Source organism: Giraffa tippelskirchi, chromosome 3 (assembly GCF_054371585.1).
Source record: "Giraffa tippelskirchi isolate mGirTip1 chromosome 3, T2T-mGirTip1v1.2.pri, whole genome shotgun sequence".
Lineage (NCBI taxonomy): Eukaryota > Metazoa > Chordata > Mammalia > Artiodactyla > Giraffidae > Giraffa > Giraffa tippelskirchi.
The window spans coordinates 97,134,100-97,155,263 of record NC_137277.1 but is presented as its reverse complement, the minus strand read 5'-3'; the positions used below and the strand labels follow the sequence as shown (position 1 = coordinate 97,155,263).

General features: G+C 38.1%; 1 protein-coding gene and 1 long non-coding RNA gene across 28 annotated transcripts in view; one reads left to right on the top strand and one right to left on the bottom strand.

The window, feature by feature from the left end:
* TANK (TRAF family member associated NFKB activator) overlaps nucleotides 1-21,164 on the top strand; it is a 94,412-nt gene that overhangs the window by 7,191 nt on the left and 66,057 nt on the right. For 7 of the 27 annotated variants that reach the window (XR_014079948.1, XR_014079947.1, XM_081581631.1 and 4 more), the window contains exon 1: nucleotides 10,368-10,431. The exons of 3 other annotated variants lie outside the window; for them this stretch is intronic. Coding sequence is in view for 7 of the 24 variants with exons in the window: in XM_081581619.1 (XP_081437745.1) it covers nucleotides 11,489-11,523 (35 nt within the window). In the remaining 17 variants the exon portion in view is untranslated. Of the gene's footprint in view, nucleotides 1-10,367; nucleotides 11,524-12,392; nucleotides 12,491-16,656; nucleotides 16,849-18,546; nucleotides 18,718-18,855; nucleotides 19,023-21,164 lie in introns of those variants that run through there. 17 more of the 27 variants (XR_014079945.1, XM_081581619.1, XM_081581625.1 and 14 more) reach the window with 7 other exon arrangements.
* On the bottom strand, nucleotides 9,460-10,702 carry LOC145542577 (uncharacterized). The gene is made up of 2 exons (XR_014079950.1): nucleotides 10,129-10,702; nucleotides 9,460-9,540 (listed from the first exon to the last, which is right to left on the bottom strand). It is a non-coding gene; the product is annotated as an uncharacterized LOC145542577 (long non-coding RNA).

The window sequence follows — 21,164 nt, the reverse complement described above, 5'->3', positions numbered from 1 at the left end:
GTGCTTGAATATGCAGATTCATTCTTTCAACATATCAGGAAGTTTTCAGCCATTATTTCTTTAAATTTATTTTCTGCTCCTTTACTCTCACCTCTCCTTCAGAACTTCCATAATGTATATTTTGGTTTGCAAGATTATGTTTCATAGGTCTCTTAGACTCTATACACTTTTCTTTATTCTTTTTTATCTGTCCCTCTATCTGGATAGTTTCAATTATCTTATCATCACATTTACTAACTTATTCTGCCTGCTCAAATCTGTTGTCAAACTCTTCTAGTGAATTTTCCATTTCACTTATTGTATTGTTCATCTCCAAAATTTCTATTTGGTTTATTTTTACAATTTTTTATCCCTTTACTGATAATCTCATTTTGTTCATATACCATTTTCTGACTTCCTTTGGTTGTTTGTCCATGGTTTCCTTTAGCTCTTTGGGCATATGTGAGACAATTGATTTAAAGTAAGATATTTTTCTACTAAGTACAATCTCTACATTTCCTTAAGGTAAACTTTTAAAGACTTTTTAAATGATAATTCTGACTACTTACTTAAATTAAAAATCAACTGCATGTATAACCAGCTACTTAAGTTACAGATATTATCTGTACAACATGGGTTTGAACTGGTGGGGCCATAACACATGGATTATTTTTGACAATCATGTACTACAGTACTACTTCTCTGGTGGCTCAGTGGGTAAAAAATCCACCTGTAAAACAGGAGACTGCTTGCAATGCAGGAGATCTGGGTTCAGTCCCTGGGTCAGGAAAATCCCCTGGAGATGGAAATGGCAACCCACTCCAGTATTCTCACCTGGGAAATCCCATGGGCAGAGGAGCTTGGCAGACTATAGTCCATGGGGTCGCAAGAGTCGGACACAACTTAGTGACTAAACCACCAACTACCACCACCACAGTCCTACATGATTTGTAGTTGGTTGAATCTGCAGCTACAGAACCATGGATATGGAGGGACTGATTGTAAAGTTACATGTGTATTTTCAACTCCTTAGCGGGGTTGGTATCCCAACCTTCTGGTTGTTCAACTATCAACTGTATTAGCTAATATTTACTGAGTTCCTCCTATAATTCAGGTGCTGTTCATATATTATCTCACTGTACATACACACATATAGACACAACATTTGAGGCCAGTAATATTATAATTTATACTTGACAGGAGAAGAAACTGAAGCTCAGGGTTGATAAAGTCATGTGGTTAGTGAATGGCAATACCAACAGATGAATGAGGCAATTTTAATGAGAACTCTCATTTATAGTCTGTTAGCATTAGCCTATATCAGCTTGAGTTTGCCTTTGTGAGGGCAATAGCCATCTAGGCCTCAGACTGGTATTGCAAGTTTCTTTAATGTCAGTTGTAATAGCCATTCTAACTTCAAAAACATCTAAATATGTGTCTTAGAATTTAAAGTGTGATGCATATCATAAAGGGAAACGGATAGGGTGAAATATGAGCCCATAGTTCTAACCTGGAAAAGAAGTGAAGTGGGGGCCTTGCTTTGACTCAGACCATTCAGCTGAGGCCTTAACAGACCAAGCAAAATGTGAAGGAAACATGCTCTGCGATGAAGAAAACACACTAGCAAACAGGACAGAACTATTCTGTCTGAAAAGAACGAAACAGGGAGCATCTGAGGTATTGAAAAAAGCCAGAAGAGGAGGCAGGATATGAGTCTATAGAGAAGTAAGAAGAAACCTCATACTATGTTTAGAGTTTGGGTTTTATCCTAAGGTTAATAGGAAGTGACTTTAGGTGCTAGGAACATAATCAAATTTACACAGTATGGAGAATCCTTAAAACCTAGGAATAAACTACCATATGACTCAACAATACCATTACTGGGCATATACCCTGAAGAAACCATAATTGAAAAAAATACACATACTCCAATGTTCACTGCAGCACTTTTTTTTTTTTTTACAATAGCTAGGACATGGAAACAACCTAAATCTCCATCAAAAGATGAATGGATAAAGAAGTTACATATATAATATTCCACTACATATATGCAGTGGAATATTACTCAGCCATAAAAAGGAATGCATTTGAATCTGTTCTAAAGAGGTGGAAGAATCTAGAGCTTATTATACAGAGCAAAGTAAGTCTGTATCTTACTTCACAGATGAAAGAAAGAGAAAAACAAATATATTTACACATATATTTGAAGTCTAGAAAGATGATACTGATGAACCTATTTGCAGAGCAGCAATGGCGACACAGACATAGAGAACAGACTTGTGGATACTCAGGGAAGGGGAGACAGGGATGAATTGAAAGAGTAACATTGAAACATATCTATTACCATATGTAAAATAGAGAGCCAGTGAGAATTTGTTGTCAAGACTCAGGGAACTCAAACTGAGTGCTCTGTGACAACCTAGAGGGGTGGGATGGGGTGGGAGGTGCAAGGGAGGTTCAAGAGGGAGGAACATATGTATACCTATGGCTGATTCATGTTGATATATGGCAGAAACTAACACAATATTGTAAAGCAATTATCCTCCAATTAAAAATTTTAAAAAGAATATTTTTAAAAAAAGAAAAAAATTAGAATTTGCCAAGAGAGAAAGTTAGGAGAAAAGTTAGAAGACAAACATGGTAAATATGAATTTGATGATGGTCTGAACAAAGACTGTCAATAGAAACAGTGTGAAGGTGAGGACAGAGGGTGACAATGAGGACAGAGTGAAAGTGAAGGTCATCAGATGTGTCTGACTCTTTGTGACCCCATGGACTATACAGTCTATGGAATTCTCCAGGCCAGAATACTGGAGTGGGCAGCCATTCCCTTCTCCAGGAGATCTTCCCAACCCAGGGATTGAACTCAGGTCTCCCGCATTGCAGGCGGATTCTTTACCAGCTGGGCCACAAGGGAAGCCCAAGGACAGAGTATATGCTTGCAAAAAAAACCAAAACAGACTTTCCTGCCAGTCCAGTGGTTAAGACTCTGAGCTTTGACTGCAGGGGGCATGGGTCTGATCCCTGGTTGGGGAACTAAGATTCCACATGCCATGTGGTGCAGCCAAAAAAATTTTTTTAAATGTTGTAGAGGAATGCTCACAAGAGTTCCTTATTGGATGATTGATAAACCACTGGAATGAGAGTTTTACATCTTTGTTATCTGATCAATGTTTTCCTTTCTTTGTTCCTCTATTGAGGAACATGAAAAAATAAGGAATTACCTGGTGGGCCAGTGGTTAGAATTCTGTGCTTTCACTGCTGAGGGTCTGGGTTCAATTCCTGGTAAGGAACTAAGAACCCATGAGCCATGAGATGTGGCAAAAAAAATAAATAAACATGAAAAAATAAACACATAATTTTCAATTCTATTTGTAATTATTTACCTTCATGTTTTAAAAAAAAACATAAAATAGTATATGTTCAATTACAATGTCATTGTTAGAATGAGAACCTATCATTTCCTTGTTTTCACAAATAGAAAATAAGAAAATGAGGAAATTAGAACTTTCTTCTTCCTGCCACCTCTTTTCCAACCACTTGAGATTTTGTTGATATAATCAGGAAGTTTAGAACACATTATTATGAAATTATTTATTTATACTTGGACTGTATGTCTTAAAGATCACTTTTAATATTCTCATATTTGCGACAAGTTTTTGCCTCATCCAATATTTAAATTATTTCAAATATTTATAGGTATTTCTTTTATATCAGAATTTCATCTTTCTTAGTTTTTGTACTTTGATTTCCTTCCTGACTTACTAAAGTGTATATTCAATTATTTTGGTACAGAGGTGATATATTTCTGAACTATGAGGTATCTAAGAATGTCTTAGTTTTCCTTTCCTATGCAAATGATAATTTGTGTGGGTATAAACTTTGTAAGTCAAATCTATTTCAGGCTATAGTATATGTTATTCTATTCAGCTTCTGAAGTTTAATGTTGAAGATAAGTCTATTTTTCTTTTTCTTCCTTTGAAAGTAGTTTCTTTTTTCTGAATTCTTTTTTTCTTTTAGCTGCACTGTCTTAGTTGCAGCATGTGGGATCTTAGTTGTGGAATGTGGGATCTAGTTCCCTGACCAAGAATTGAACCTGGGCCTCTTTCTTTGGAAGTGGGGAATCTTAGACATTGGACCACCAAAGAAGTTTATTCTCTAGATTTTTATTGAATTGTTTCCATACCTGAGACTGAGAAAGCTTTCCCTCACCCCTTCTCTCTAATGTTTTTTGAGTGCCCTGTTCTTACCCCATTGTAATGTTATAATACCACTTTGTGTAGCAATTGCCTGTTTCTTACATGCATATACTCCACAAAAGACACTGAATTCTTTTTTAGGTAGAACTGTGTCTTTGTAGTCTTTGTGACCCTAACTTTTAGCATATAACAAGCACTCACAAAATAGCTCCTGAATTAATGAATGAATTGATACATCATTGAATGGTAAATTTTTTCTCCGGATAGATCAAAATGTTTGCTCTCTTTTTATTGGTACGTTTCAAAACACATTGAGGTTTTTCATCTCTGATTGCCTTATATCAAAGTATCACTTCAGATATATTCTGATATATCTTTAGCTGCTATTTCTATTCCATTTCCTCAGATTTCTTTTTCAGAAGATGGAGCACTCTCTCTCCATTATTATTATTTCCATTTAATTGTTTCCATCCATTTATCCTTTCCCTGGTAGCTCAGATGGTAAAGAATCCTCCTGCAATGTGGGTAGACCCAGGTTCAATCCTTGGGTTGGGAAGATCCCCTGGAGAAAGGAATGGCTACCCACTCCAGCATTCTTGCCTGGAGAATTCCAGGGACAGAGAAGACTGACTTCTGTCCATGGGATCAGAAAGAGTCAGACGTGACTGAGCAACTGACACTTTCTCTTTTTCACTTCATTATCTTTCCTCTAATCATTGATTTAACATTCTGTAGTATGGATTCCTTTTCTTATGTTCAAATAAATATTCAGATTTTGACACTGCATGTTCTGTGTCCTTACAGCCTTATCTTACCCATCTTTGTTATTTCTCCCTTCTTATCTTAGTCTAATATCATGTCTTAGATTTCAAGTTGTGTATCACAGAGAATACAAATCCGATTCTTTCCATTTACTTACGGTTATGGCAAACCATTTTCTAAAGTGTTCACTTTCCCAAAATTTGGGGGGACTTTATTTTTCCTTTATGCAGCACAATCTTTTCAAAAGGATGCTTTATCTTGTATTACACTTATTAATATAAGTTTATCTTGTATTAAACTCATTCCAAGTTTTTTGTAGCCCTTATAACCAGATGTGTGGATTTTATTTGGTTCTTCTCATTATCTGCCTGATTTCTACTAGCTCCTCAGCATAGGTCTTGAGCTGGGAGACATAAAGATATGCATAGCTCATATCTAACTTTTGAATCTAAAGCTAACCTTTATCAATGTTCTCACTATGAGTACTGGCCTGAGGCGAGATCCCTCACCCTTATTGCCTAGTTATTTTAATATGAAGAAGATAATTCCTGGTTAATTAGAAAAAAAATCATTCGTCTTTTCCTTGACTGGCACCATGTATGAAAAATTAAACTCTCAGAGGGTCAAACACACAGGTCTGTCTGCCCAGGCCCTTCCAATATTTGCTTCACATAACCTTAGATACAGAATATCACATGTGTCTACACCTATTGGAATCATGTTGGTATTCTCCAAACCAGAGCTCCAAACTATCAATAGATAATAAAAAGAAGTACTAATGGGGAAATGATGGGGCAACAAAATGTAAAAAAAAAAAAAAAATAGGACTTGGAGTTAACACGTAGTAGTGGAGTTACTACTGTCCATTTCACTAGTAGGTGCCATGAGGCAGGCAGCTTGCTTACTATCCTTAAAGTCACAAGTTTGCTCACCTTCAATCTACAAAGCTTCATGTCCATTTCGGCCCTATGGTTCTTGAAAATGGTGAAAAATCTTGTCAAATTCTTGTCAAACCCTGTCAACATGGTTATATCTACTCTGGAAGCCTAAGTCCCAAGGTAGCAAAGCTTGGCAAGTGAATGCCTATTTCAATTGAGGGTCCTGTACTCGGTATAGCTTCTCAGCCATGTGCAGTGGGTCTGGTCATCAATCCTGCCTTTTGATGCTGTTAGGAGTTCTCATATTTTTCTGATTTTTCATAAGGCATTTAATTCAGAGAGTCTGAGACAAACACAGCTAGTCCAGATGTCATCCTAAATCAGAAGTCAATGAGATTCTATTAATAGTGATATTTCACATCAAAGATTTGACTGAGCTCACTGATGCATACCTGACATTCCAAGTTGTAGTAGTATTTATACTGGTAGCTTTCCTTGTTTCTGGATTTATAGTCAGAACTCTCAATAAAATATTTAGCAGTTTTGAAAATAGGTTCTGAAATGGTTTTAATAAGCCTGCAGTTTTCATTTTCATTTCATCCTACCCTCCAATACTTGCTTGCTAACCTTAGGTACATAATAATATAAGGAAAACGAGAGTGAAATCGCATCATTTTAAAAGGGTTATTCCTCAAATTCCTAACCTTAATACAACATATTGTATTTAATGAGTTTATCATCGGGCTTCCCTGGTGGCTTGTTAGTAAAGAATCCACCTGCCAATGCAGGGGACACAGATTCCATCCCTGGTCTGGGAAGACCCCACATGCTGCAGAGTAACTAAGCCTATGTGCCACAACTATTGAGCCTGTGCTCTAGAGCCCAGGAGTGACAACTACTGAAGACCATGTGGCCTAGAGCCCGGGCTCTGCAACAAGAGAAGCCACCATGATGAAAAGCCATGCACCACAACTAGAGAGTAGCCCCCACTCTCCACAACTAGAGAAAAGCCCACGCAGCAACGAAGGCCAAGCATAGCCAAAAATAAAATTTTAAAAAATCATTATAAAAAAGGAAAATGTTTGACACCATTTTAGCACAAAACTCATCCATTTAGCCCAGCATTTATGCATATTTCACCCATTGGAGAAGTATGCAGCCACTTCTCTTCATGACTACAACATTATGGGAGTGGAAAGAGATAAAAATATATAGTTAAGAAATGGATATGTTTAATTTTTTCTTTCTTTATTTAAAATGTTTAGCACTTTCATATTTCAAAATGCTCATGAATTCAGTTTTAGATTCTGAGTGTATTATTAAATTCTACTATTTAAATTAGAAATAGTCAAAGTAGCTCCTTCAATTTGCTCAAAAGCAATGCTGGATAAGTTAGACTTCATTAAAATTAAATTTTTTTGCTCTGCAAAAGACACTGTAAAGAGAATTAAAAGACAAGCCACAGAATGGTAGAAATATTTTCAAAAGATACATCTGATAAAGGACTTATTTTGTTATACAATATATACAGAGAATTCTTAAAATTCAACAATAAGAGAACAAACAATCTAGTTTTAAAATGGGTCAAGAACTTTAACAGATAGTTTACAAAAAAGATATACAGATTAAAATCACCATGTGAAAAGATGCTCCACATTATATATCATCAGGGAAATGAAAATTAAAACACAATGAGATACCACTGCAATCCTTTTAAAATGGCTGAAATCCAGAACACTGACAACACTAAATGCTGATGAGGATGTGAAGCAAAAATAATTCTCTTTCATTGTTGATGTGGATACAAAATGGTATAACCACTTTGGAATACACTTTGGCAGCTTGTTACAAAATTAAACATGCTCCTGCTCTACAACCCAACAATCACACTCCTTGATATTTAGGAATGTGAAAGTAGCTGAAAACACATGCAAAGACCTGCACACTAATGTTTATAGTAGCTTTATTCATAATTGCCAAAAGTTGGAAGCAACCAAGATGTCTTTCAGTAGGAATGGATAAACTGTGGTACATCCAGACAATGGAGTATTACTCAGCAGTAAAAAGAAATGATTTTTCAAGCCATGAAAAGACATGGAGGAAATTCAAATGCATATTACTAAGTGAAAGAAACCAATCTGAAAAGGCTACATAATGTGTGGTTCCAACATATGACATTCTGGAAAAGGCGCAACTATGAAGACAGTAAAAAGATCAGTGGTTGTCAGAGATTAGGGAGAGGAAGAAATGAATAAGTGGAGAATAGAGGATTTTTAGGATAATGAAATTATTCTAGTATAGTATGGTACTACAATTATGGATACATGTCAGAGTATATAGAGTATACTTGTATCCTCCAGTATAGTATAATACTATAATGATAGATATACGTCATTATGCCTCTGTCCACATTCATAGAATGTATAATACCAAGAGTGAACCCTAATGTAAACTATGGACTTCGGATGATAATGATATGTCAATGTAGTTTCATCAGTTGTGACAAATGTATCACTCTGGTGGGAAGTGATGATGATGAAGAGTCTTATGCATGTTTCAGAGTAGGGAGTGTATGGAAAATCTCTATATGTTCCTTGCAAATTTGCTATGAACTTAAAATCACTCAAAAACTCTTTTTTAAAAAGGTACTGTACTGTCATGATTAACTCAATTACTTATTGCAAGAAAACTGTTCAACTGGTCACAATGCTATACTAAAAAGTTTCTGTTTTTTAAAAAGACAATGTTTTTAAAATTATGTTTTGGCTTTGACTTAAAAAATAAGCCAAATATTCAAGATAATCCAGTAGAATACACTGTAATTTGGCAAGTTTTTAAATCCTTGGATGTACTGTGCCTAAGGAAAGAAGTATAAACATCCATGATTCAGAAGTGTAGGGAGAAATTGAGGCAATCAGAACTTGATCCTTATGCTGTAACAGAGAAAAGTTACTATCCTAGGAGGAGCAAGATCCTGGACTCCTCTGGAGGTATAGCAGCTTCTAAGTTATATGCAGCAGTTCAACTAGAAAAAAAGGAGCTCAAGACTGCAGAGCTAGGCTTGAAACGTTCAGGATGAAGAAAGAATCTTGGATGGACTGAAGACCTGTCCAAGCATGGCTTGTCCAAGATCACTAGGACAGGCATGTTCTCAAATTTGGGAATTTCATCAAGTCTGTGGATATAAAGCTATGTTCTAGAGCAGGCTCTGGCTGACAACAATATATAGTATTCATGGTCATTTTAATCTTGGCTTTGAAATCGCTTTTTTCAACACCCTTAATATGCTTGTGCTTGGTGATAAAGTCTTTTTCAAACACCACCAACTCTTGTCAGATACATGCAAAAAGAGTGAGAGTTTTTTAAAATATTGTTTTAATTAAATAAATAGTAGGTCATCGCCGTGGAAGCTTCTGAAAGTGTTACATGCATTCAGCCAAATACAGTTATACTTCAGTCAATGTGGAGAGTCCCAACCTTCAGTGTTCTCAGGGAGAGTCCATATGTGTATATGCTGTGGATTTGACTACTCTTTTCCTAAAAGGAATCCTAGGAATGAGCTTGATGGTGGGAAGGAGCCAGGATGACATGACTGACTCCAGACAGCCCCTTTCATTTGCAGAGCATTTTGAATTTTACCATTTTTCTTTTTCTTTTTGGCTTACATTATCAGTTGATCCTGCAACCATCCATCCAGTGAAGTAGGTTATCATTGTCCTTTGCTGTCAGGTTTTAGAAAATCAAGATTCATTAGATTAAGCAACTTGCCTGAGATGGTAGATAACCGAGCTAAAACTTTTCTTGAGGTATCTGTCTAAAATTTTCATCTTGGAAAATATTCAAGCATGGATAGGAAATGGAATAACGGAGAATCCTAAGTTAGGGGGAATTTTTTTAACAGAGGTCTACTTGCATGTAGCAATCATTCAACTTTAGCAAGTACTTTTAATGATAGGTGTTGCTAGTTGGGGAAAACCCAGATGGGTGTGTGTGTGTGTGTGTGTGTGTGTGTGGTTTTTCTCAGCATGTGGAGCTTAATAACATTAATAAGCTTATTCACATTCACATGAATATCTGCTGAAAATGAGGATTCCTGGAATTCATCTCAGTTGCTCTTAACTCTTGGAGAAGGGCATGGCAACCCACTCCAGTATTTTTGCCTGGAGAATCCCATGGACTGAGAAGCCTGATGGGCTACCATCCACTAAGTCTCAAAGAGTTGGACAAGACTGAAGCGACTTAGCTGCGCTCTTAACTCGGGGAGTCTCTAAGGGTGAATTTGTATCTTTAACAAGATACCCTCAACTGACCTTTAAACTCGACTTCGCGTGCCTTTCCGGGCCTATGGTTTTCCCCCTGGAGTCCGGGCAGGGCTGCGCTGGGCGGGGCAGGGCTGTGCTGGGCGAGGCAGGGCTGGGCGGGGCTTGGGTGAGGTGGAGGGGAGTGGCGGGAGGGGCACGGTCTGGCTTGGACGGGTGGAGGGTGAAGGGTTAAGGGATCCGGGCGCAGGCGCTGCCCTCTGAACTGGAACGGAAAACAACTTCCGGTTGGAGTCACTCGGCCGGGCGCCGGGCGACCTGAGGCTCGAGAGACCGGTGCGGAAGCCCTGAGCTGTGAGTAAGAAACTTCGCTAGCGAGTTACTGTGTTCGAATGAGTCGGGCACGGCGACGGAGAACTTGTGTGTGTGAGCGAGAGGGATACGCTGGCCGTATGGGCGCCGCGGGGAGAGAAGCCGAGGAGCTGCAGAGACAACCAGTTCCCATGGTGGGGAGGGACTTTGTGCGAGAGAAATCACCTGGGTCCCAGTCCCGGAGCGGACCGGGAGGTTCTTTCCGGGCCCACGGCGTCTGCGCAGCAACTACGGCCCCCGCTGCCACGGCTGCAGGGGAGGGATCCTGCCCGACTCCGCGTCGGCAGCTCTCTGTGACTTGACTTCTTGGCCGGCCAACCGGGGAGGCAGGCCTGTGATGTCAGGGTGAGCAGTGGACCCCACCTGGAGGTCCCAGCCTCCCTTGAGGACTGGGGGCTGCCTTCCAGAAGTTGGTGCTATCTTTGTTACTCTTTCAGAAACTTCCTAGGTTCTTTCTGTTGTTTTTTCCCCAAGGTTATTGCAGTTTCTCTCTCAGCTTTCCTGTGGAGTGTCATCATAGCCTTGTCAATGAGAAGTTGGGTAACCTCCCCGAGGGTCAAGGAGAAACTGAACGGCTGAGGCGGAAAGAGCAGAAGCAAAGCCTGCCCCCAGTGGGAACCGGGTGTTAGGCGGAATCCCTAGCGCGGTGTAAACTGACTAGTGACGAGTTACACGTGTAACAAGCTGTGCTCGTCACGAAGTGAAGCAAGGAGGGGGAAGAGACTCAAACCAAAGAGTCTCTGTGTCTCTTACTATGCTGTAACAAGGAGAGGTAGAGCAGCCTTTGCTATGTAAAGTGTCATGTGTCTCACAGATTCTTTTGACAAGTTGTATCTTGAGAGAAATGGTAGTAAAGGAAGTGAAGTGACACGAAAGTGAAGCAAAATAGCGTGATCTGTCTCCCTACCACGACGGAATACACATTTCAAAGAGGGGGAGCAGAGAAGCGAGCTCTGTAGTCTGCTGAAAAAATTTTTTGTTCCTCTCATTGCGGAGAAGAGAACCCTAAAGTGGTAACCGTCGTGTTTTAAAGCAGAAAATGAAACTCCTTCACGGCCCTTTCCCCAGCCACAGGTACTCCAACGCCTTGCACATCTCTCTTATGTGTACAGAAATATGTTATTTCGCTTTCTTATGAAAATAAGATTGTATGTGCATACAGTCCTATTATTTGGTTTTTCAGATAGAATATATATAGTGGAAATCTTAACCATATATAGCTCTGCTTTACCTTAATGTCAGCATGGGATTTCTTTGCCTGAATGTTCCAAATGTAGTTAAACATCTCTTAATATGGCCTGTCTATATATTTTGCCCTTGTTCTTCACAATTATTTAATCTATATTTCATTAGGATACAGATATATTAACCCTTTGTGAATTATATGGCGAATATTTTCAAGAACTACCAGTCTTTGGGTTAAAATGCCCAGGTTTTGTATCGCTTAAGAAGATGCTCCTCACTCAAAAATTATTAAAATATTTTCCTACATTGTTCATTAAATCTTCTTACAGTTTTGTTATGCTTTACTCATTAAAACGTATGAAAATTATTTTTGAACATTGTATAAGGTAGGGACTTAGCCATTTTTGCTGAAATCAATTCATTCCCAACTGACTAGAAATACTACCTTAATGTAGTAAATTTCCAGACATACATGAGTCTTTTCTGGATTCTTGTGTTCCTTTGTTCTGTTTGCTTCTTCCTATACAATTACCAATCTCTCTTTGATTAGGCACTTTGTGGTCATTCATAAAGCAAGTCCCTCTTCAAATATCCTTGGTGATTGTGTTCTCTCTCAGGTAAAATTTAAAGTAAACTATTTATGTTTCATTAAGAAAGGTTTCTTTGGGGAGTTTTGTTGTTGTTGTATAGTTGCTCAGTCATGTCCAACTCTTTGTGACCCCATGGACTGTAGTAACCCACCAGGCTCCTCTGTCCCTGGGATTTCCCAGGCAAGAAAGCTGAAACCGGTTGCCATTTCCTTCTCCAGAGGAGAGATCTTTTTAACCCAGGGATTGAACCCGATTCTGCATTGAAGGTAGATTCTTTACCACTGAGTCACCAGGGAAGCCCTTGGGGGGTTTTAACTATCCACTAATATTTTGTGATTGACATGTAGATGATTTATATATCTGGCCAACTTTCTAGAATTCAGTTCAGTTCAGTTGCTCAGTCGTGTCCGACTCTTTGCGACCCCATGAATTGCAGCACGCCAGGCCTCCCTGTCCATCATCAACTCCTGGAGTCTACCCAAACCCATGTCCATCGAGTCGGTGATGCCATCCAACCATCTCATCCTCTGTCGTCCCCTTCTCCTCCCGCCCCCAATCCTACCCAGCATTAGGGTCTTTTCCAATGAGTCAACCCTTCGCATGAGGTGGCCAAAGTAAATTGTCTCTTGAATTTTCTAGGAAAATAGTCTTCTGAATATAATCTTACCTCCTTCTTTATACTTATTTCTTTCTTTGGTTTATAAATTTCTAGCTTCTCCAAAACAATGATATATAATAACAGTGATTCTGGCCATCCTTATCATATTTATTCATTTGTAATTGTTTTTATTGTGTAATCATTGAATATGAATTTTATAATTTCAGATAATTTTATTTATCAAAGAAGTGTCTTTAATATTTCTAGCTACTGAGATTTTTGCAGGGAATGGATTTTGGATTGTGTCTAAAGTTAGGGTTTTTTTATTTTGTTTTTTCTTTTGCATTGACTAGCACTTTGAGAGCAGTTTTGAATAGTAGATGTTGAGCGTTCATTTGGTGTATATATTTCTTGTTGATGTATTTTCATTGCTACTTAACTAAACATTCTTATCAGGAGTGGAAGTTGAGTTTCGTCATATATGGCATTTTGGCGTCTAATATGGCCGATCATGTGGTTTTCTTCCTTGACCTTTTAGAATGGTAAATTGTTTTAGTAGATTTCTACCTTTGTTGTTGTTGTTGTTAATTTTTATTGGAGTATAATTGATTTATGATGTGTTAATTTCAGGTGTACAGCAAAGTATATGTACATATATCCACTTTTTTTGTTTGCTTGTTTGTTTTCGCATATAGGCCATTAGTCAGTTCAATTGTTCAGTTGTGTCTGACACTTTGTGACCCCATGGACTGCAGCATACCAGGCTTCCCTGTCCATCACCAACTCCCAGAGCTTGCTCAAACTCATGTCCAGCAAGTCGGGAATGTCATCCAACCATCTCATCCTCTGTCGTCCCCTTCTCCTCCTGCCTTCAGTCTTTCCCAGCATCAAGGTCTTCTCCAGTGAGTCAGTTCTTCGCATCAGGTGGCCAAAGTATTGGCATTTCAGCTTCAGCATCAGACCTTCCAAAGAATATTCAGGACTGATTTCCTTTAGAATTGACTGAGTGGATCTCCTTGCAGTCCAAGGAGGACTCTTGAGAGTCCTTTGGACTCTATGACTAGACAGACCTTTGCTGGCAAAGTAATGTCTCTGCTTTTTAATATGCTCTCTAGGTTGGTCATAGGTTTTCCTCCAAGGAGCAAGCATCTTTTAATTTCATGGCTGCAGTTACCATTTGCAGTGATTTTGGAGCCCCCCAAAATAAAGTCTGTCACTGTTTCCATTGTTTCCCCATCTATTTGCCATGAAATGATGGGACTGGATGCCATGATCTTAGTTTCCTGAATGTTGAGTTTTAAGCCAACTTTTTCACTCTCCTCTTTCACTTTCATCAAGAGGCTCTTTAGTTCTTTGCTTTCTGCCATAAGAGTGGTGTCATCTGCGTATCTGAGGTTATTGATATTTCTCCTGGCAGTCTTGATTCCAGCTTGTGCTTCATCCAGCCTGGCATTTCGCATGATGTTCTCTGCATATAAGTTAAATAAGCAGGGTGACAATGACAATATACAGCCTTGACGTACTCCTTTCCTGATTTGGAACCAATCTGTTGTTCCATGTACAGTTCTAACTGTTGCTTCTTGACCTGCATACTGATTATGGAGTATTTAATAGATTTCTCTGTGCTGTACAGCAGGTTCATGAGTTATTTTATATAGTGTGTATATGTCAGCCCCAGTCTTCCAATTTATCCCTCTCCCCTTTATCTCTTGTTAACTGTAAGTTTGTTTTCTACATCTGCGCTCTACTTCTGTTTTGTAAATAAGTTCATTTGTATCTTTGATTTCTACTTTTTGAACCAAACTTACACTTTATCATTGTGTTAAACTTAAGCATATAGGTTTCTTTTTGGTAACAATTTTATTTAAAATCAGTAATTGAGTTACATCTGTAGTTATCTTTTTTCCTATGTTATCTTTGCCAGAGTTTAATGTCAAGACTATGCTGATTTTCTAAAAAGAATTTAGACTAGTTCTTTCTTTTCTCTGCTTTGAGGTAGTTTAAATAGCTTGTTGTTTAGTTGCTAAGTTGTGTCTAACTCTTGGCAACCCCATGTATTGTAGCCCACCAGGCTCCTCTGTCCATGGGATTTCCCAGGCAAGAATACTGGAGTGAGTTGCCATTTCCTTCTCTAGGGGATCTTCCTAACTCAGGGATTAAACTCAGCATCTCTTGCAATGGCAGACTCAGCTCAACTTGCTGAGCCACCAGTGAAACCTAAATTAGTTTAAGAGCTCTCTGTTTGAAAGTCTGAAAGAATTAATTCATGAAACCATCTGAAAGTACAGTGGACCCTTGAATAATACTTGGAGGTTAGGGGTGCCACAGCTCCCAACAGTTGAAAATCTGCATGCAATTTATAGTCAGCCCTCTGTTTCCGAGGTTGTGCATCTTTAGGTACAATCAACTGCAGATAGTGTAGTACTGTAGTATGTATTTAGTGGGGGAGAAAATTCACCTGTAAGTATATCCATGCAGTTAAAACCCATGTTGTTCAAGGTCAACTGTACGTTGTTCTTAAGGCAGCAGTAATATTCAGCAGAAAGATCCAGAACTTTAAAAAGCAAACAAAACCTCCTTAGAGTAAATCCTTATAATTGAAGGGGTGTGAAGCACCAATAATGTAGAGAATGAAGAACTGCTGTACTAATCCTGGTCATTTTTATCCTCCACCTTTTTTTATTTTTCAGGGAAAATGCTGTAGGTAGACTGAGGGTACTAATAAAGTGCTTTACTGTTTTTTCTCTCCTCTACTCCAATTTATAAAGGAAAGGGTGTTGCTTCTACATGGGCAAGCTTTCATGCCCTGAAAGAAACATTGAGTGAAACTCAACCAAAAAAGCATCAGTTTCACTTTGTTGTCATCAGCTTCCCAATTTTCCCAGGAAATTTCTTGCTTTAGAGGTAGTAACCAAGCTGACATTCTACTCTAGCCAAATCCTATAGGGGAGTTTCAAAATGAGTGGCTGAGAAAATATGCAAGCTCAGCATACTTTTACTTACTGAATATGAAGTGAAAATCAGTAATAGTCTAGGTATGTACATAGCCTGTGGACACATATAAGAACAGGGCTGGCTTCTGGGGCATATAAACCATATAACCACAGCCACTGTTTTACTCAGCTAACGAATGGCTTACTGTTAATATGTGAATAGTAGTGTATTATGTAATCTTTGGGAGAGCTATTCACTTTTGTAAATGATTATTTGAAATACTGTTTGATTGCTTTCAAGCAAGACTATTACCTTAGATAATGCAGTTTAGCAATATACATCTGTGAACTGGAGGAAACTTCAAAACGCTCATAAATGTTACTTACAGAAAAATGCAGGTATTCTGTCAGTGTTTGGATATTTGAGTATCTTAACTTAAACATCTGCTAATCTAGAACAAGTGATTATTGGCATAATTTAGGGGCATGCCCTTCCCTGGTAGCTCACTGGTAAAGAATCTTCTGCCAATGCAGGAAATACTGATTCTATCCCTGGGTTGGGAAAATTCCTTGGAGTAGGAAATGGTAACTCACTCCAGTATTCTTGCCTAGGAAATCCCATGGACAGAGGATCCTGGCGGGCTACAGTCCATGGAGTCATAAAGAGTCAGACACAACTTAGCGACTAAACAACAACCTATAGCAGACAAAGACTGCATATTTTTTAAAAGCATACCAATTATCTGTCAGGAAATGGTAAAAAAAAAAAAAAGAATACATAGCCTCTTGATGTAAAACACTATTCTAACTACAGTTGGTCCTTGAACAACATGGAGGTTAGGCATGACAGCCCTCTGCTCAGTTTAAAATCTGTATGTAAAGTTAACCTTCTGTATCCAAGGTTCCTGTGTATCTGCGGTTCCACCATATCAGCAATTCCACATCCAAGGATTCGACCAACAACAGATCGTATAGTACTGCAGTATTTACTCATGAAAATATCCATGGATAAGTGGACTTGTGCAGTTCAAACTGGTGGTGTTCAAGAGCCAGCCATATACTCATGCTTTAGCTGATCAGCTGTTGCTACTATATATCCTTTTGTTTTCTAACAGCTTTCTAAGCATGAATATTACTATTCAGTTTCAACTTGATTGTGTGTAATTATGTCAAACCAAGTTTTAGTTTCTATTTTCTGTAGGATTTATGTTGTGGCTGCCATTCATCCCATGTTGTCTCTTACGCTTACTGCTACGGTTTTCAATCATGGGCAGAGGAAAAGAGGAGGCTGTTAGCAAGAATAGGTAACAAAATTTCTCTGTAGTCCAAGACCAAGATTCTGAATCATTTTCAAAAAAGGATAACAGAGAATATGAATTGAACTCCTTGTGGGTGGGTGGCACATTAGTGTATGGAATCTTTTGAACTGTGTTCATTGTTTGAAAACTGTTCAAAAAAGTTGAGGAGGATTGAAACAGGCAGTGGTACCAGAGTCTTTGCAACTGAAAACAAGCCTTTGGGAGCTATGTAATTGTATATATTACAGTTTTTCAATTCCTAATCTATAAAAACATTTTTTTAAATTGTGGTAAAATACACATAACGTGAAGTTTACCACCTTAGTCATTTTTAAGTGTATAGTTCAGTAGTGTTGAGTGTATTCACATTGTTGTTCAAGCAAGAGAAGCATTTCTTAGACTTTTTTAATTATTTTAAGAAAAAGGTTTGGGAAGTAAATAATAATGATAATTGCTTGTCTCATGGGAGAAGTGTCCTGAACAGTAACCTTGTTTTCTTCCTTTTTAACTTCAGAGATATACTTTCTGTAATGGTAATTATCATTACTAAATTATGAAGGTAAACATTTTGAGCAATGATCTGTAGTAGCTTTCACTTACCACCATGCTTTTTTCTTTGCAAAAAAAAGAAGGGTCTATTGAAAATAGATTGTTAACAGTGAAAACAGTCTGTCTACAAGTCATTGTAGTTATGAATTATTGGAAATTGAGTGGACTAAGAAAAATAATGAGTTCTAGTTTGATGGTTACTTAGTTGAAGTTATAGGAATCCTTGAGATATTTGCAGTAGAATGAGGTATGGAGAATTGTTCTCTTCAGCACCAGAATAAACTCAATCAGGTGATTTTGCTATGAAGAATGATTTGCTCTAAGGACAGAAATCAGGGACTCAAGTCCCTTCAAGATGACAATGATTTTAAATTACTCGAAAAAAAATCAACTGTTCTTGTGGGATATTTAAGTAGTTTGACTATTTCTAGCCAATAAATATGTGGCTTTTACCATGATTAATTTCGTGATTTTATATATTTGCTATCCCTAAACTAAGATGCCTTTCCCTTGATAGTGATGTTTTTCGGCCTTTTTAAATCCATATTTCCTTTTTTATAAACATTAAAATGCCACAAATCCTAGGAGATAAAAATATGTGACCTTTCTTCCCACAAAGTTCTTACACCTCCTCATACTGAATGTAAACTTCCTCTTGAAGTTTTCCCCATCCAAGAATATTCTGTAGAGCCCTACTTTATATGATTTATGAAAGACAGATTTTTTAATATTAGGTAACCATTTTAAACTGATAACTCTTTATCTCCAGATATCACCAGATAACTCCTCATCTCTAGATTCTAACATGGCCCCTACTCAGAGGAAAGGATACCCCTTAACATGGCTAAGCAAGCTAACTGAGCAGTGCCTCAGATGGGTAGAACATCACATGTCTAGTTTCCCTTTTGGTGTTACACTATTTAGTTTTGCACTTTAACCCGTAGAATTTTATACAACTTGAGGAAAAGAAGTGCTACTGGAGATAAAAAAGGAAGTGAGACAATGCTGAGACTCATGGGTGTGGTCTTTGGCTAGGAAGTCTCCTTTTAACTCTTAGAAGATAACAGAAAGTTTCACCAAGTTCTGACATCCAGAAAAATAGAGAACCTAGTTTGGTGAGTTTTGGGTTTGATCTGTGGGATTGTCTTACCTTATCTATTCTGATGCATTTAGCCAACCAGCTTATTAAAAGAATGCAAAATGTAAATTCTGACTCTGCTGGATCTATGATATTTAAGTTTCTATGATTTCAGCTGCCTGATTGGAACAGTGTTACACAGTGACAGTGTAATGCAGTGTGCTATGGGTATATCCATAACCGAAGTTTACAACCTGGAAAGTGAGAATAGAAATGGAAGTTGTCATTTTGGGGAACTGGCTGCTTGTACTAATGGAACTCTCTTAAAAGTGGGAAATGATTGTAAGTAAATGTCAGGAGTGACAGTTCTCTTCCATTTCCTTTCGTCAAGTAAGGAAACACATATACTTTTCAGTGCCATCAAAGGTTTACCTTAACCATTTAAGACAGAAGATGTTCTTTTATTTATGTGTATATACTACATTATTGACTTTTTTTCTGCTTTTTGCTTTTGTTGCTTTTTGTGGCTGAGGAGTCAAACATAGAGCTAAATAGAAAAGACAGGATGTATCTCTCACTCACTTACTTACCTCTTCCTTTGCTAAGATGGCAACTTTTCTGAAGTAGAATATGAACTGTTATTATTATTCATACCCCAAGGGGTTGGGAAAAACAGGTGACTTTCTTTTCTAGGGCAGAGTAGAAGAGGTAAACAGTTACTCTAGAATCACCCCATCCTGAAATCGCTTTAGATTTGAACTGGCCTCTTACCACAAGTGTCAACCCTGGTAGAACACTTACCCAGAAGCATAATAATCTCAGCAATAGAGAAAACCCAGGAGAGGACCCTTTTTCTACTTACTAAATCACCCACACTTGTCCACAAAAAGTAGACCTTGTTAAAGATGCTTTTGAACTGTGGTGCTGGAGAAGACTCTTGAGAGTACCTTGGACGGCATGGAGATCAAACCAGTCAATTTTAAAGAAAATCAACCCTGAATACTCATTGGAAGGACTAATGCTGAAGCTGAAGCTCCAATACTTTGGCCACCTGATGCAAACAGCCGACTCACTGGAAAAAACCCCTAATGCTAGGAAAGATCGAAGGCAGAAGGAGAAGAGGGTGACAGAGAATGAGATGGTTGGATGACATCATCTATTCAGTGGACATGAACTTGGGGAAACTCACGGAGATGGTGAGGGACTGCATTCTGCAGTCCATGAGGTCCAAAGAGTAGACATGACTTGGCGACTAAAAAACACAAGGGTTGGAGGTGGTGGAAGTCTGCCTTTAAGCGTGTGATTCTTTTCAAACTTGAAATCCAAATATGTATAACTAATCAACGTTGAGCTGCTCTGGTTGAACTGGGCGATTGGTAGTAGAGCATTGTTCAGCTACACACCTCAGTGGAGTTCCAGAAACACACTATTTTCCTTGATTATTACTTTTTATTGAGAATTGGTTAGACACCATTTGTCATCACAGTGCTTGTTGTCAAAGACAACAAACTTAAGATTTATTTATCTTTAAAGTAAGGGGGTAAATGTTTGTTTAAAAAGAAAGAGGTAGGAGGAGTTAGAGTACCATTTCAGAAAATTTAACATCCTGGTAGTAGGAGTCCCAAATAGGCACAGAGAAGGAATGAAATGGCCCAAAAAGTAATTCAAGAAAATTTGCAACAGCTGAAGGATGAACTTCCAGATGGGTTAAGTACAAGAGCAGGAATCAAAATGGCCCTGAACTTCAACAAAAACAAAAGGGAGTGTAGCAAAACTTACAAAATTCTGAGGAAAAATTACTTCCAACCTGGGACTCTTAACCTGGCGAACTGTCAGTTAAATCTTAGGGTAAAGATATTTTCAGTTATCTGAAATATAATTTCAGCAAGGTCTGAATATATACTTTCAGCAAGGTCTCAAAAAATTTACTTTGCAAGCACTTCATCAGAAAGCTACTAGAGAGTTTACCCCACCAAATTGAAGAGTGAAACAGGAAGGATGAAGATTTGGGATACTGAGAATGAAAGATTCAGCTAGAGAGAGAGATGAATAAAGGGAATCATCAAATTCAGGTTGAAAGAAGGTCTCAAGGTGAAGGCTTTCCTCTCGGCACAGAGATGAACAAGTCTAAACTTGAGCAAGTCAGAAAGCTCAAGGAGAGATCCTTGTAAGAAAATGAAATTGATAGAGTAATGTCTGAACTTATTGAGGAGTTGTGTTAGTAAGAAATAAAGCAAATAAGTTTTTTCAGGAAAAATATTTTTCAGGAAAGGAAAAGGACCCATAGTATATTATATGGCTCAGCAGTGAATAGCATTACACAGTCATAAGAAAGTAAAAGTGGAATGTAAATCTAATCAAAAATAGTACGTAACTATTAGAAGGATGAGGAGGACATAAAGGGAGGGGAGATTTTAAAAGAGAGCTGAATCCTTGTCTTGCGTAATGGGAAGACAAGTAAAATAGAAATCAGTAGTGACAATA